Source organism: Podarcis raffonei, chromosome 7, assembly GCF_027172205.1.
Source record: "Podarcis raffonei isolate rPodRaf1 chromosome 7, rPodRaf1.pri, whole genome shotgun sequence".
NCBI lineage: Eukaryota > Metazoa > Chordata > Lepidosauria > Squamata > Lacertidae > Podarcis > Podarcis raffonei.
In genome coordinates, this window is record NC_070608.1 from 87,814,982 (window position 1) to 87,828,886 (window position 13,905).

Here is a 13,905-nt window from a genome sequence, read left to right on the forward strand (position 1 = left end):
AAGATAAATGCCTCCATACAGAGGGAACGTCTATGAAAGGGATTAAGGCCCAACTAAAACAACTTATGAGAAATTCAGGATTGTACCTTTGCGGTACACTTAAGGACAGGAATCTTGTGTGATTGAACTCAAACACTGTACATCGAAATTATAGTAATTCATGCTGGATTAATTTTAGACAAAGCTGTTAAAATGACTTAACCCAAAGGGCTTATGGAAATACTGGGCCTTGGGCTGTGCACTTTTATGAAACGAAAAGGCAAAGATGCAACAGACCATTAGAAACTGGCTGTGCAGACACTGGCATGCAATAAAACAAAAACTCTGTACAGTCATACGATTGCTTCAGGTTGAATCTTTTCAGGTTGCGTCCCTCGGCGACCTGGAAGTAACGGAACAGGTTACTTCCAGGTCTTGCCGCTCTCGCATGCGCAGACGCTCAGAATGTCACACACATGCGCAGACACGGCGAATCGCGACCCGTGCACGCGCAGATGCACAGACCAGGTTGCATTCTAATCATGATGTGAACGGGGCTCCGGAATGGATCCCGTCCACATCCAGACATACCACTGTATTAACAATGCATGTGCAATGCTGTGGGGGAACTATAAGGAGAGCCTGCTGGATCAGGCCAGGGGCCCATCTAGTCCAGCAACCTATTCTCACAGTGGCCAACCAGATGCCTGCGGGAAGCCCAAAAGACCTGAGCATAACAGCACTCTACTTTCCTGTGGTTTCAAGCAACTGGTATTCAGAAGCGTCACTGCCATCAATCATGGAGAAAGAATAGAGCCATCATCAGGGTTATTAGCCAAGTGGAGTATGAGTAGGAAATACAACACATTTTTTTGTTTTATTATATCATATAAACAGGCAGGCAAACAAAGGTCATATAATCCACACAGTGGCTGAGATGCAATGCCTATCTCTAGCTACAACACATAAGAAGGATTATGGTAAAGATAGCAAGGTCACTTAATAAGGGAAATATCATAATGACAGCAGCATTGATTGACAAATAGCATGAAAAAAGAGTTACATGGCCTGCCGGTATGATTGCCAGATTGCTCTAAGATGAAGCTAATCAAATGCAGAACTAGTCATGCATGAGCTGCAGTGATTGCCAAAAAGGGCAAACCAAAGATGAATACTTTTGCCATCTATGTTCTGGTTCCCTCTAGGTTAGGTTACGGCAATGTGTTATAAATAGGCTGTCTTGGAAGATGGTTCAGAAACTCCAGCTGGTACAACATTTGCTCACCAGGATGAGACATAGATTCACTAAGGGCCAAGTCCCTTCTATGTGTGCTTGTGAAATGAAAACATCTGAATCTCTACATCATGTCATGTTTATCTGCCCTTTGTACAGTTCAGCCCGTGCTAGTATACTAAACTCCATAATCCAGCCTATGGCTGACAAACCAGTAGACCTACAGCTTGCCTGGGTTCTTCAAGATGTGGATCCTTATATTACCCTACAGGTTGCTAAATTCGTAACAGCCGTCCTCTTGTACAAGAGACAGAATGGAATGTTAGCTGATTATTGATAGTTATAAGAATTTTCTATAATGACATCAGATATTGATTTTAGTGTAGTGCCTAAAATTTTTAATCTTAATCTTAAACTTTTTTTAATGAACGGCTAATATCTGTCCTTGTGAGTTGTGAACTGTGTTATACTACTTGTGGTTTGTATGAGTCCGCTGTTTTATTTGATTTGTTTTGTTGTGTTGTGTTTCATGATGGGCGTAAAGCCGAATAAACATTTTGAATTTTTTTGCTCACCAGGACAAGAAGGTTTAAGCATATTACACTGATCCTGGCCCAACGACACAAGCTGCCAATTAGTTTCTGGGCCCAATTCAAGGTGCTGGTTTTGACCTATAAAGTCTTAAACGGCACAGGATCACATTACCTCAAGGCCTGCTTCCTCCCTATGAACTGACCTGGACCCTGCAATCACAAAGGGAGGCCCTTCTTTGGCATACAGCTGATGAGGGCCAGGGCCAGTTATGGGGAGGCACAAGCGGGACCAGAGCCAAGAGCAACTCTCCCCTCCTGCGGTTTCCAGCAACTGGTACTTGGAAGCATTTATATGTTTTTTAACTGTTGCTATACCTGCATTGTCTCCGTTATACCTAATTGCAAATTCAAATGTATCCCTATCGTGTTTTATGACTTCCTTGATATTGTATGTGGCTGGAACTGGTCTGTGACCGAAATAATAAAAATTCCTCCTCCTCCGCGAACTGCTCTGATCCTGCTTTAAAGCCGCCCGAGTTGGGTCTCCGCCGCCTCCGGAGGGAGCCAGGTCCGCACTTCCGACCCAGCGCTGCCTCAAAAAGCCCCTTCTTTTCTCTGCCCACAATCATTTCTTGTCTTTCTTTTATAAATTTATTATTGTTGTTGTTAACATGGTTATTAAAAAGGCGCTGCTTTTCTGCACAGCAACGGCGGGGACCCACCGAGTTGTTAATATTATTTTAATTAAATGTGTATATTCATATTCATATTTATTTTTCTAAGTATTACCTTTGAGTTACGCAGCAACCTTTACCTCGGCGGCTCCAGGCGAAGGGAGCGGGGCGGGCGAGGCCGGCCAACCCCACGCCCTCCCGGCAGGCCGGCCTCCCGGCCTCCGCCCGACACCCGCGAAGGGCCGCCTCCTCGGCGCATGCGGGCCAGGCGTCCTTTGCCCTTCGCCTCCGGATCCGGCCCGCCACGTCACGCGCCGGGAAGCGGCTGAGGGCGCGCCGGGCTGAGGGGAGGCCATGGCGGAGCTCTACGTGAAGCCGGGTGAGGGGCGCCGGAGGGGCGCCGGAGGGGCGGGCGGGCGGGCTGCCGGCGGAGGGACGGCCTTGATGTCTCGCTTTCCTTTCCAGGGAACCGGGAGCGCGGCTGGAACGACCCGCCTCAGTTCTCGTACGGCCTGCAGCAGCTTCAGGCTTCCGGGGCAGGAGGCGGCGGCGGCGGCGGCGGGAAGCGGGGGATCCTGACGCGACGCCCGGCAGCGGCTCCGGGAGCAGCACCGCCGCCCCCTCCTCCTCCTCCCGGGCCAGGTGAGGAGACGCGGAGATGCTTCCTCCCTCCCTCCCTCCCTCCCTCCCTCCGTTCCTTATTGTTAACAGGGAAAGCGTAAATACAAAACAAAACTCGGGACTATAAAATCAAGGTTTCCAGCCAAATCCGCTTCGCTGTCGGATTAGCCCTCTCCGTCACGATAGTAAAGGGATCCCTGACCATTAGGTCCAGTCGTGGCCGACTCTGGGGTTGCGGCGCTCATCTCGCTTCACTGGCCGAGGGAGCCAGCGTACTGCTTCCAGGTCATGTGGCCAGCAGGACTAAGCCGCTTCTGGCGAACCAGAGCAGATCACGGAAACACCTTTTACCTTCCCGCCGGAGTGGTACCTATTTATCTACTTGCACTTGATGTGCTTTTGAACTGCTAGGTTGGCAGGAGCAGGGACCGAGCAACAGGAGCTCACCCTGTCACGGGGATTCGAACCGCCGACCTTCTGATCGGCAAGTCCTAGGCTCTGTGGTTTAACCCACGGCACCACCCGCATCCCAAAACGAGACCGCCTCCATCACGATACATTCACTTATTCAGTCATCCATCTATTTGTTTCATGGAATTTGTAAACAACCCAGCAAACAGCCCCTGCAAGCGGCTGTCTTAATGTGACCCCAGGAGGAGCCTCTTGGACTGTCCACCTCTTCCTGTGCTGAGATGGGTCAAGATCCCCACACCTGCCAGGAACGAGGAGCCCACCTCCTGAGGCCCTTCCTTCCTTCCTTCCTTCCTTCCTTCCTTCCTTCCTTCCTTCCTTCCTCTCTCCCACTGCCTCCTGTAACCAACTTCACTCCAAGCCATAGGGCCTCCTGTAGAAGGGCTACTCAGGAGTCTTGCTTGCATTATTAGTTTGTTTGGTTTTTTAAAAAATAAAAATATTGTACCCATAAGAAACATGCAAAGAGCTGAAGCTATTACAAAGGGCAAAATACATAAAACAGAATGACATACATTAAACAGTTAGCTTAATTATTAAAACCAGACATTATGTGAGGATAAGAGCTTGCTCCCCTGAAGACCTCAACTTGTCACCCCCACAAACGTCTCATTAAAATTGCCACTCTAAAAGCAAAGCTGGCTGTTTTTTATTTGTACTCTAATAAAATGTTGTTCAAATACCCAGTCAATCTCCCACCTGTGAGATTTAACTTGTTGAACAAGGCTGCTCTTAATCCTCATAGACTGGGCAACCAGTCTAGTGGGGTAAGTCTTCAGGCAGATTTCCTCCATGTGGGCAAACTCTCTTCATAAGGGATCCAGCAATAGTGTCCTTCAACTATGGCAGAATGCATAGGCTGGAACTGCAGAGCTGTAAAGGCTTTTCTCTGTTTGATATTTGTGATGCTGGTTATATAGTGAGGGCAAGTCTAGTCCGCCTTCACAGTTCGCCAGTTGTACCCAGAACTCATTCAAGTCTTTTGTTAGAGTTCTCAGCTGGTCTTGTATATGGTTTAGGCTTTGAAATTGGGCCAGGATATTTTGTAAAGTAGCCGTGTTTGCATCTGCCTGTTAATGCTCAGTAGCCTGTGAGTCAGCTTTTTTTTTTGCATCAGTCATATTTTTTTTCAGTGTTAGTTTCTGCCGCTTTTTTTCTTTCAGCAGCTCTCTTGTTGGTAGACATGGTGATTTATCTTAAGTAGTAAAGAGATAGTAGAAAGTTCATTTACCATTTGACATTAATCTTTTGGCAGCACAGAGCTGCTTTCTAAGTATTTAAAGGCCTTTTAGTCGGAGAGATCAGAAGGACGTCCCTCACAGCTCCATTCCCAGACCGGAAGCCCCACCCCTTTCTTCTTGGAGAAAGTTGTGACCTGCTTAAGGATTACTGATGCAATTCCTGGACCCACCTCACAATTGCACTCTTTCTGCTAGTGGTTTCCCATCAGATATATCTATTTAAAAATATTCTGTGAAACTCTCAACATGAAACTGCTTCATCCAGCCCATTTTTTAAAGGGATCAATAGATATTCTTCAGAAAAACTGGTCATCCTCTGAGAGCTATTTGGTTTTGATCAGGAGGTTGGGTTTTTGTGTGATGTGTGTTCTAAGGAAGTGCGTGCAGAAATTCTGAGGGTGGGAACTACATAACTGAATCAAATTTATTTATTTACTTACACAAATACTGCTATTCTTAAAAAGAAATCAAAGCAGTTGATTTCAACAGTTACAACAGTTGTACATAAAAACATACAACAAAAAATATACAAAGTTGAAATCAGCTAACTATTGTGGAAAGTTGTGTTCTTAATTCTCTGCATAAGCCTGATGGAATAGAGAAGTTTTCATCAGATGTTTAAAAGTTGAAACAGAAGGTGTCTGCTGAACCTCTGTTGACAGAGCGTTCCACAATACTGGGCAAATGACATAAAAGTTTTGGTTTCTATCTAAGGGGTGTGGCTTTGCTTTGCTTTGCTTGCCTGATTCTGAGACCCAGTATTCTATTTTCTCTATGTACTATACACTGGTGGTATGCTTGATTGTGTCTTTCTCCTGACTTGTATTTTTAGCACCTGGTCCAGAAAGTGCTACTTGCTCAGCAGCGTTGTCAGCTGTTCCACCGCCACCGGTGGGCTTGCCTCCTCCTGGTTTGCCAGGCCGCTCTGTGAGGGTAGATGCCACAAACCAACCCGTCACTGAGGCTGGAGAGGATTGCCATGTGGAAGATGTTCTTGAGCCCTTGAATGAGGCTCTGGCCAATTGCAGGAGATCTGTACCAGTAAGTAGAATTGCTGCCTTTTCAGGATTTCCCCATTTTACTTTGGAGGGAAGAAAGTTCTTTTGCCTCTGTATGAGCAGTTGTGGTTTGCTTCGTTGTACTGAAGTGATTAGTTGATCAGCTAGAGCAGAGGGTGTGGGGGCGCATTTGGAAATCTAAGAAGGTGTAATGGGACCATTTCACAGAAGAAAAAACTGGCAATGCTCAGAACCTTATGAAACAATAAAAACACCTATATACACCTCAAAACAAAGCACTTTTTTTAAAAAAAAAGCTGGCTGCCTTCCCCCACAACTCATGCCCCAAGCATACACAAGCAAGCAGGTAGCAAAACCCCCAGACAAAACATCTTCCAGTAAACAAACGGCACAACACTCCCAGTAACTATAGAAAGATGAAAAAGAAGAGAAAGATAGCAAGCAACCCCCCACAAAAAAAACATAAGACATAGCAAACAAAAACACAGGCAAAATGATCCCCAGATACTGGAGACATTCTGGGGAAAGGGAAGTAAGAGGATGAGATGGCAAGATGCTTGCAGTTTTCCAGCCACCTGTATGTGTGTGTAAGCCAAATACCTAAAAAACGGAGGTGCTGATCATTACAAATATATGGAATGAGGCTTCTATCTCTTGCATTACTGTGGATCACATCTAAGTGTAGCATCTAACATGAAATGGTTTTGACTTTCTGTAGCTGGAATTCCAACAGGTCTAGATATTATATAAAATTGGAGCTCTGTTGTTGTGGACTTCTTGCAATGAGGACTTGATTAATGTGTCAGGCAGTGTTGAAAAGATGGCATCCTCAGTGAGCTAGAGATCGTGCCAGACTCTGAAAATAGATGGTTTAACTAGGACATCATATTGAACTATGGTTTGGCACAATGTCTGCAGTGACAAATCTTAGGTATAGCTATTGCTTTAGCAGAGATTAGAGTGAAATTATAAAACTGGTAGGATGAAAATGAAGGCAGGCAAACAGCTTTACCCAGGGTTTCCTTTTTTTGTGAGCTCAAAGCTAATGAGGGTTTTGCCATTCCCTTTTCTCTTAAGAGGACCAAGGAGACTGTGGTGAGAAGTTATAAACATAACCTTTGCGAGATGTGCTTCCTAATAAGAATTGGTTTTTTCAGAAACAGGTTTGTGATGACATCAGCAAGCGCTTAGGAATCCTGCAGCAGATGTGGGTACAAGGGAAACTCTCTGCCCCAGTGAGAAAGGGAATGAAGATTCTGACACAAGGTAAGCAGCAAGGACAAGGTTCAATGCTCTGCAGCAACATTCCTCATTGTAAACTCTTATCTTACAGCCTCTCGCCACCTTAAATAATTCCTATAGCAGAACTACTGCTGCAGTAGGATTAGCATGCAGTCCATGTGTGTGGCCTGTGGAGCCACAAACATCTGCATTCCTTAATTCTTTAGTGACTTAGGAGCTAGAGTCAGGGGAAGCAGTTGAATTGGGCTACTTTTTCATTACCTTTTGCAGTTCTGAGATGCTTTCTTTTTACTTTCAGAGCTCAAGAAGCGGCACTGGGATGCAGCTGATGAGATCCATCGCTCACTAATTGTGGACCATGTCACTGAAGTGAGCCAGTGGATGGTAGGAGTGAAAAGGCTCATTGCAGAAACAAGAAACTTGCATACAGAAGATCTGGCCACAGAAGATTACGAGCAAAAAGTTGAAACCTCTTTGGAACCAGAATGCCAGTAAGATTAGGCCACGTCCAAGGAGTTGGCAGTATAAGACTGGGCCCGCAGGGGACTGATTTCCTAAGCAGCAGAGGAAGGTGTTTTATCGCCTGAGCATTGGTGACCTACTCAAGTTAATTTTTGCCAATCTGACCAAAGCTCAAAGCTTAAGGAGAATCTCTCAAGTAAGCTGGAGAATTCTGTGCAGCTATTTGAAATTGGTGACTGTGGTTAAAAACAGCCAACCCTTTCTGGACTTGGTACAAAATGGAAGGAAGTGACTTGGTGATGCAATTGTAATGCAAGTGTACAATGAAAGTCCAGACTGATACATGTGGTACTGAAACGAAGAGCTTGCACTTACAGCTACTGCTGCTCTGGAGTTCATTTCAGTTTGGATAAGGTTCCTGGTCTTCATCTACAGGCAACGACCGATTTACGTGTGACTGCACGCATGCGCATTGCGGTAACCCAGAAGTGGCTGGAAAAGGGGGTGGAATGGGGAGGCGTGGGCTTGTGCATGCTCCTCCACTGGACACAATGACCTGAAACGCACCCCCCCACATATAGATTGGGTTGCATGTACATTGTATTTTTCACTCAAATCTTTCTAGGAAAATGTATGCTGTACAAAAGTGAGGTCTCATGTTTCCCAGCAATTGCATATCTGTCCTCAGAAATTCAACCAAAATGAAGGGATAGATCATTGGTAGGCAAACTAAGGTCTGGGGGCCGGATCTGGCCCAATTGCCTTCTAAATCGGGCCCACAGACGGTCCGGGAATCAGCATGTTTTTACATGAGTAGAATGTGTCCTTTTATTTAAAATGCATCTCTGGGTTATTTGTGGGGCACAGGAATTCGTCCCCCCCCCCAAAGAAAATATAGTCTGGCCCCCCACAAGGACTGAGGGACAGCGGACCAGCCCCCTGCTGAAAAAGTTTGCTGACCCCTGGGATAGATGCTATTTCTATTTTATTTTAAAGGAACCATTTTTTACTGCAATGTCTTCATTGTAGAGAGGATATTATGCTGCTATAAGTTTTTTTACTGTAACCCCTCTACTGGCTTCCATTCAACCAGTTCCCACTGTGACGTTCTTTCCACACGCTCTTGGGGCAGCGTGGAGAATATGATGACAACAGTTGCTGTGCATCCTGCTTCTTTCAGTCTTAAACAATGCAGTTTAATTCTGGAAGTAATTTTTCCATTGTGGCAACTATTGAAGGTTACTATAGTAATTCAATAGTAACATTCCATTAACCTTTGGGTGGGGAGTTACTGTTATTCAGCAATGATCCTTCTGATCGGCTGACAGCATCTATAAGTTTTTGTGGTTTGTTTGTTTTAATTGGAATACTGTGTACACAGTTTCAAGGTAGCATTACACTTTATTTCCCCTTTATCTCACATGGGGCTCAAACCCAGAACCCTGATATTAAGCATTTCACGCTCTACCGACTGAGCTACGACAGCTCAGTGACAGCATCTATAAGTTAAGGCTTATGTTGTCACCTTAATTTTGCTAATTCTTAGAAACAAGTCTTGTATCTTAACTTGTATAATACACATATTAGACAAGTTCCCAGCTTCCAGCTGTTGGCTGCAAATGGGCCTCTTAAATGTCTTGCTGTACACAAGCATAACAGCAGCTAGAAGCCAACGACACCTCAGAAGCAAGGTGTCATCCTCCATCTAGGCTGTACTGGACATTGCCAACAGTCGACATGTTGGCATGATTCACACATTATGCTAAACCAAACCATGGCTTAGTATGAGCACGTGGGCTCTAGGAGAAGAGACAGCAGCCACTTTTCTCTTCTGCCATGCTGAGCTAAACCATAGTTTGGCTTAGTGTGTTGTCTGAACCCAGACTCATTGTTTAGCTCCAGACTAACCCATGGAGTTGTGACCAAGGGTTGCCCTATGTTTTTGCTCCTCTTCTCTCAAGTGTTCCAAGAACCACTTCCCAACACTGCAACACCAACATTGAAAAACAATAGCAATTGTATTCAGTGATTTACTTCCCAATGTTTTAGATTCAGCTCCCCTGCCTTGGTTTCTTACCTACTAGAGGCAATTTGCTCTACAAATATAGTGTCCAAAGGAGTCAAAGTGCAAGTCAGTGTAGGGCAAACATGGAGCACTGGACTAGCCATGAAGCTCACTGGGTGACCTTGGGCTCCTTCACTAGCTCTAATCTGCCTCAGGGCTGGGAGGAGAAAGCTGGGGAGCTTGGTCAAAATTGTGCATAAAAAATAATAAACTGCTAGAATCCTAGTGTAGTTTGTTTTAAATATAAGGACTTATACTTTATGTCGAATAAAAATGCGACCATACCCATATATTAAAAGACCCTACAGGAAAGGTGGGTGGCCACAGAAGGGATTTTTTCTTCGGTGGGTCTCAAACTTTAGACCACCACCTGTAGTTTCTCAATGTACTCTATACTAACAGTCAGGAGTTCTCCAGGGTTCAAACAGCTTTCTCAGCCTTATGTAGAAGTGCTGGAGGCAAAACATGGACCTTCTGCATGCTGGACGTATGTTCTACTATTGAGCTATGGTCCTTCCCAAAGATAAGTTTTAGGTACCACTTAAAAATGCTTTAGCTTTTGACAGCATTAGATTTGATTGGCTCTTCTTTGTGTACTGGTATTTAGTTTTAATCTATTAGCATGATTATTTTCAATTTTAATGGTTTTAAAACCATCTTTGGGTCCTAGTCAAATAGATTTTACTCAGAGTAGGCCCACTGAAATTAGTGTGACTGCTAGGTCTACTCAAGAAAGGCCAACAACATATGATGCTGCAGTAAAAAAGGTACTTTGAGCAAATGATTTTTACCCACAATACCAATGCCACGGCATGTTTCCCAAATTCATACATTATAGGCTATTGGCTGGGCTAGACTCAGGTGTTCCAAGGGTGCTGGGAAAAGTTAGCACAATAGACACCTCAGATTAGGGAAACATTTGGTTTTCAGTCTCCATTCCCTTGATCTCAGCCCACACCCAAGCGGCCCTGTTAAAAATGGCCTTGAGATGGTACTGCACACCTGCAGCTCTATCTTACAAAAGCAACAATCTCTCTGTGATGCTGGAGATACAAGAAAGTAAAAGGCAAACATATGCTCATCTGGCAGGAGTGTTGGGCAGCAGAATTTTGGGAAGTTGTGTTTGCAGAAATCTGATCACAAAGCAAAACTCATAGCCAGTCCCCACCATGGCTCTTTGGGGATGGCCCCCAGACCAATGGATACTTACAACTGCAGATACTTACAACTGCAAGAATGCTAATATCAAGATATTGAAACTATCTAGGTGTAAGCAAAGAAAAATATATGACCAAGTATGGCCATATCAGAGAAATTGAATTATCAGCTTGGATTAAGCAGAGACTTAAATAACTCCTTATTTCTTCATGCAACAGCCACATGATCCTACTACAATACACCAACGTCTAGAACTTGTTACCAGCTCCCAGCACCACACAATATGGAAAGTTTTTCTTCAGAAGATCTCTAAATACCGAGATACAGAGAGATAGTTGTGAACTCTGATTGATACTCTGATGCTGTAGAATCCTTCTGACTTCAATAATTTATGGATATGATTTGTAATTTGTGAATTGTCCTAATGTATTCAAAGGATATTAGCTGTATTTTTCTTTTCTGTATTCTATCTTCTTTCATGAATAAAAAAATATTCTCCCAACCCGAGAGATACTTGGTAACATCCAAAATTAGTCATACTTCTGGCTAATGTTGGATATATGTGGTAGCTTTGATTATAAGAAAGAGGACTAAAATACAACTGTCAGTACTGTAATGTCCTAATATGTAGTTGCAGTGCAGACACACTTGGAATACTTTGCACAATTCTGACAAGCCCATCACATAGTATCGTAGGGAAATAAAAATGAATGGGGACCTGGCGTACCTTTCCTACTAGGAAAGGCTATGTTTGTAGCACAGGATAGTGTTTTATAAAATTATGTATGGTGTGGAGATTTATCCATTAGCAGTGGATTGTTGGTTATAAAAGACTGAGGTGAAAGCCCTTGATTAAGGTCATTTTGCAATTTGTACCAAACCATTTTTTCACTGTTAGCTTTAAGGATTGTTTTTTTCTTCTTGATACCATAAAGATTCACTAACAGCATAGCATTGTAGTGGAATTCCCTCCGCCACCCCTAGGTGGTGCTAGACAAGCTGCTAGACAAACACAACTTGGACAGACTATCAGAATGATGCAACCAAACAGACACTAACAAATGCACATGGTACAGCACTGAAAATGAGAAGTGTGTGTCAAAATCTTGCTCCTAAGGCTGGTTATAAACATCCATGTCCTCCATTTAATCACTCTTTAACAAAACTCTCACAAAGGGAGGAAATGTGCTGCTCTTGCTGCCACAAGAGGCTAGTTGTCCTAATAACATACGTTCCATAGGGTACACTCCCAGCTGAGTTTGTACAGGCTACATTCCTAGTCATGTGTACCAGAAATGAAGGAAGCCAGACTTGCTTACAACCCAGGAATTTGGGTGCAGTGGAGATTTAAAAAACCCTAAACTACTATTTTCTTATGTGTTTTGCACTTGTAAAGGACAGATAAACATCTCTTCCTCAAAATTTACACCTGTTGAATGTAACATTCAAACCCTGCAAAATAGTAAGACTCTTCACCTGGGAATTTTGTGTGTTCAGGCAGGCTGGAACAATGTGCAAAAAGCTACTGATGTATCTTGGAACTTTGATATCATAAGGTGACCAGATTTGGCAGTTGAGATCACACTTCTAAAAATGGGAATCTACTCTCAATTCACTTTACATATTGCAGTATTTGGATTAACAAAAACCCCATTGAACCATGTCTACCTGTCCATCAGCTGACTGCTTAGCGTGTGTATTTCCTGTGGGTTAACTTTGGCAGGTGGTTGGCTCTGCCCATTGGCCACGGGGTAGGGAAGTTACATATATATGGCCTGCCAGGCCAAAAAAGGTTCCCTACCGATGCTCTAGGGCAGGGGTCAGCAACCCGCGGCTCCGGAGCCGCATGTGGCTCTTTTACACCTTTGCCGCGGCTCCGGGGCAGATACTAGCGAGGGGAGGAGGCGCATTGTGTGCCCCGACACTCCCCAGTTTTAAATGTCGCAATGGTTTTGCAGCTCCCAGTTTTTTTTTCTTCGGTCCAAGTGGGCCTTTTTGTCTTAAAGGTTGCAGACCCTGCTCTAGGGGGTAGGATCTGAACAGGAAGATCTTAGTTCAAAACACCTTTCAAGTATTAAGCTCACTGGGTGAGCTTGGCAATTGAACTGCTACATAGAATTACAGATTCCCAATTCTTCTCTACATCCTGAGCATTTGGAGAACTTACTGATTGTATCTGCCCACAATAAATTTGATTATTATACACAGAGTCCTGCATCATACTCATCTTGGTTACCAAAAGACTAAGTGCACCAGTGTATCATCTGCAGCCTTGCACTATTTAGGTGATGAGCTGCCTTTTCCCTAGTCAGCAACTAGTTTCACTACTGGGCCACATTGTGAAGGAGACGAGTGTGTTGCCTGCTGGCAAGCCTTGTTGTGTTAGAAACAAATTAGCTTTCTTCTGTGCACTCCAGCCAAACACAACTTAGTATTTCTGCTTCTGCATGGCAACCTCTTCCAAATCCAGAAATATGACAGGCTGTGTGACAAGTTAATTAACTGATGCTGAGGTTTCATATTAAAGCAGCCAGTTTTAGAGCATCACTATGAAATATGACTTAGGGCACCAGCACAGTAAAGTCACCTACTTCCCAAGGAAGAAACATGGCTTTGGCATAGCATCTCGTAACTCTGCAAGTCCATTTTTGAGAGTTGAAATCAGAGAAGAATTTCCCATGTTTAAAGATAATTTTAGTTCTGAGGTATATATTGGGTGTAGATACCTTAGGTTGGTATGGAATGTGTATTTAAATATGAATCTGTTACTTAAGTGAAGTAGCTTGATGTGTTGCTATATGTACTCTTAACACCTGCTGATGATTCTTAGGTTGGTTTGTTCTGCTTGTGATACTGTTATCTTTATTAAAAATATTTTTAAGTATAAATATATATTTGCATGTGTGTTAGATTTCTGAGTTTAACACAACCTGGTAGACTGTGTCCGCTGAATAAAGCTACCCTTGGCTACAGTGCTGAGGAGTCAGCTACCATGGCCGTCCAGTGATTCAACAATATTCTAGATTTCTCTGACTTTCTATCAAATACCAGAACAGATAATAGTACTGGAAACAGTGTTGTATATAGTACAACAGTTTTCTAAAAGTGCTGGGAATCTATTAACGATCTTAAAATTAAGTACTGACAGTACCAATCCAACGGTACAATCTTGCAACTGGTATTTCATTAAGATCATTACACAAAAC

The 13,905-nt window shown here is 43.7% G+C and overlaps 1 protein-coding gene across 1 annotated transcript; it reads left to right on the forward strand.

The window, feature by feature from the left end:
* Window positions 1-2,698: 2,698 nt before the first annotated feature.
* On the forward strand, window positions 2,699-10,691 carry SRA1 (steroid receptor RNA activator 1). The gene is made up of 5 exons (XM_053397457.1): window positions 2,699-2,799; window positions 2,886-3,062; window positions 5,586-5,794; window positions 6,930-7,038; window positions 7,313-10,691. The coding sequence occupies exons 1-5, from the start codon at window positions 2,775-2,777 to the stop codon at window positions 7,507-7,509; spliced, it is 717 nt and encodes a 238-aa protein (XP_053253432.1). The 5' UTR covers window positions 2,699-2,774; the 3' UTR covers window positions 7,510-10,691.
* The last annotated feature ends 3,214 nt before the right edge of the window (window positions 10,692-13,905 follow it).

What these genes read in the sequence shown, in the direction of transcription:
- SRA1 (XM_053397457.1), top strand. Translation starts at nt 2,775, where the DNA reads ATGGCGGAGCTCTACGTGAAGCCGG. An exon ending in GGAGCTCTACGTGAAGCCGG is followed by an intron (nt 2,800 to 2,885) that starts GTGAGGGGCGCC and finishes TTTCCTTTCCAG; the next exon opens with GGAACCGGGAGCGCGGCTGG. An exon ending in TCCTCCTCCTCCCGGGCCAG is followed by an intron (nt 3,063 to 5,585) that starts GTGAGGAGACGC and finishes TTGTATTTTTAG; the next exon opens with CACCTGGTCCAGAAAGTGCT.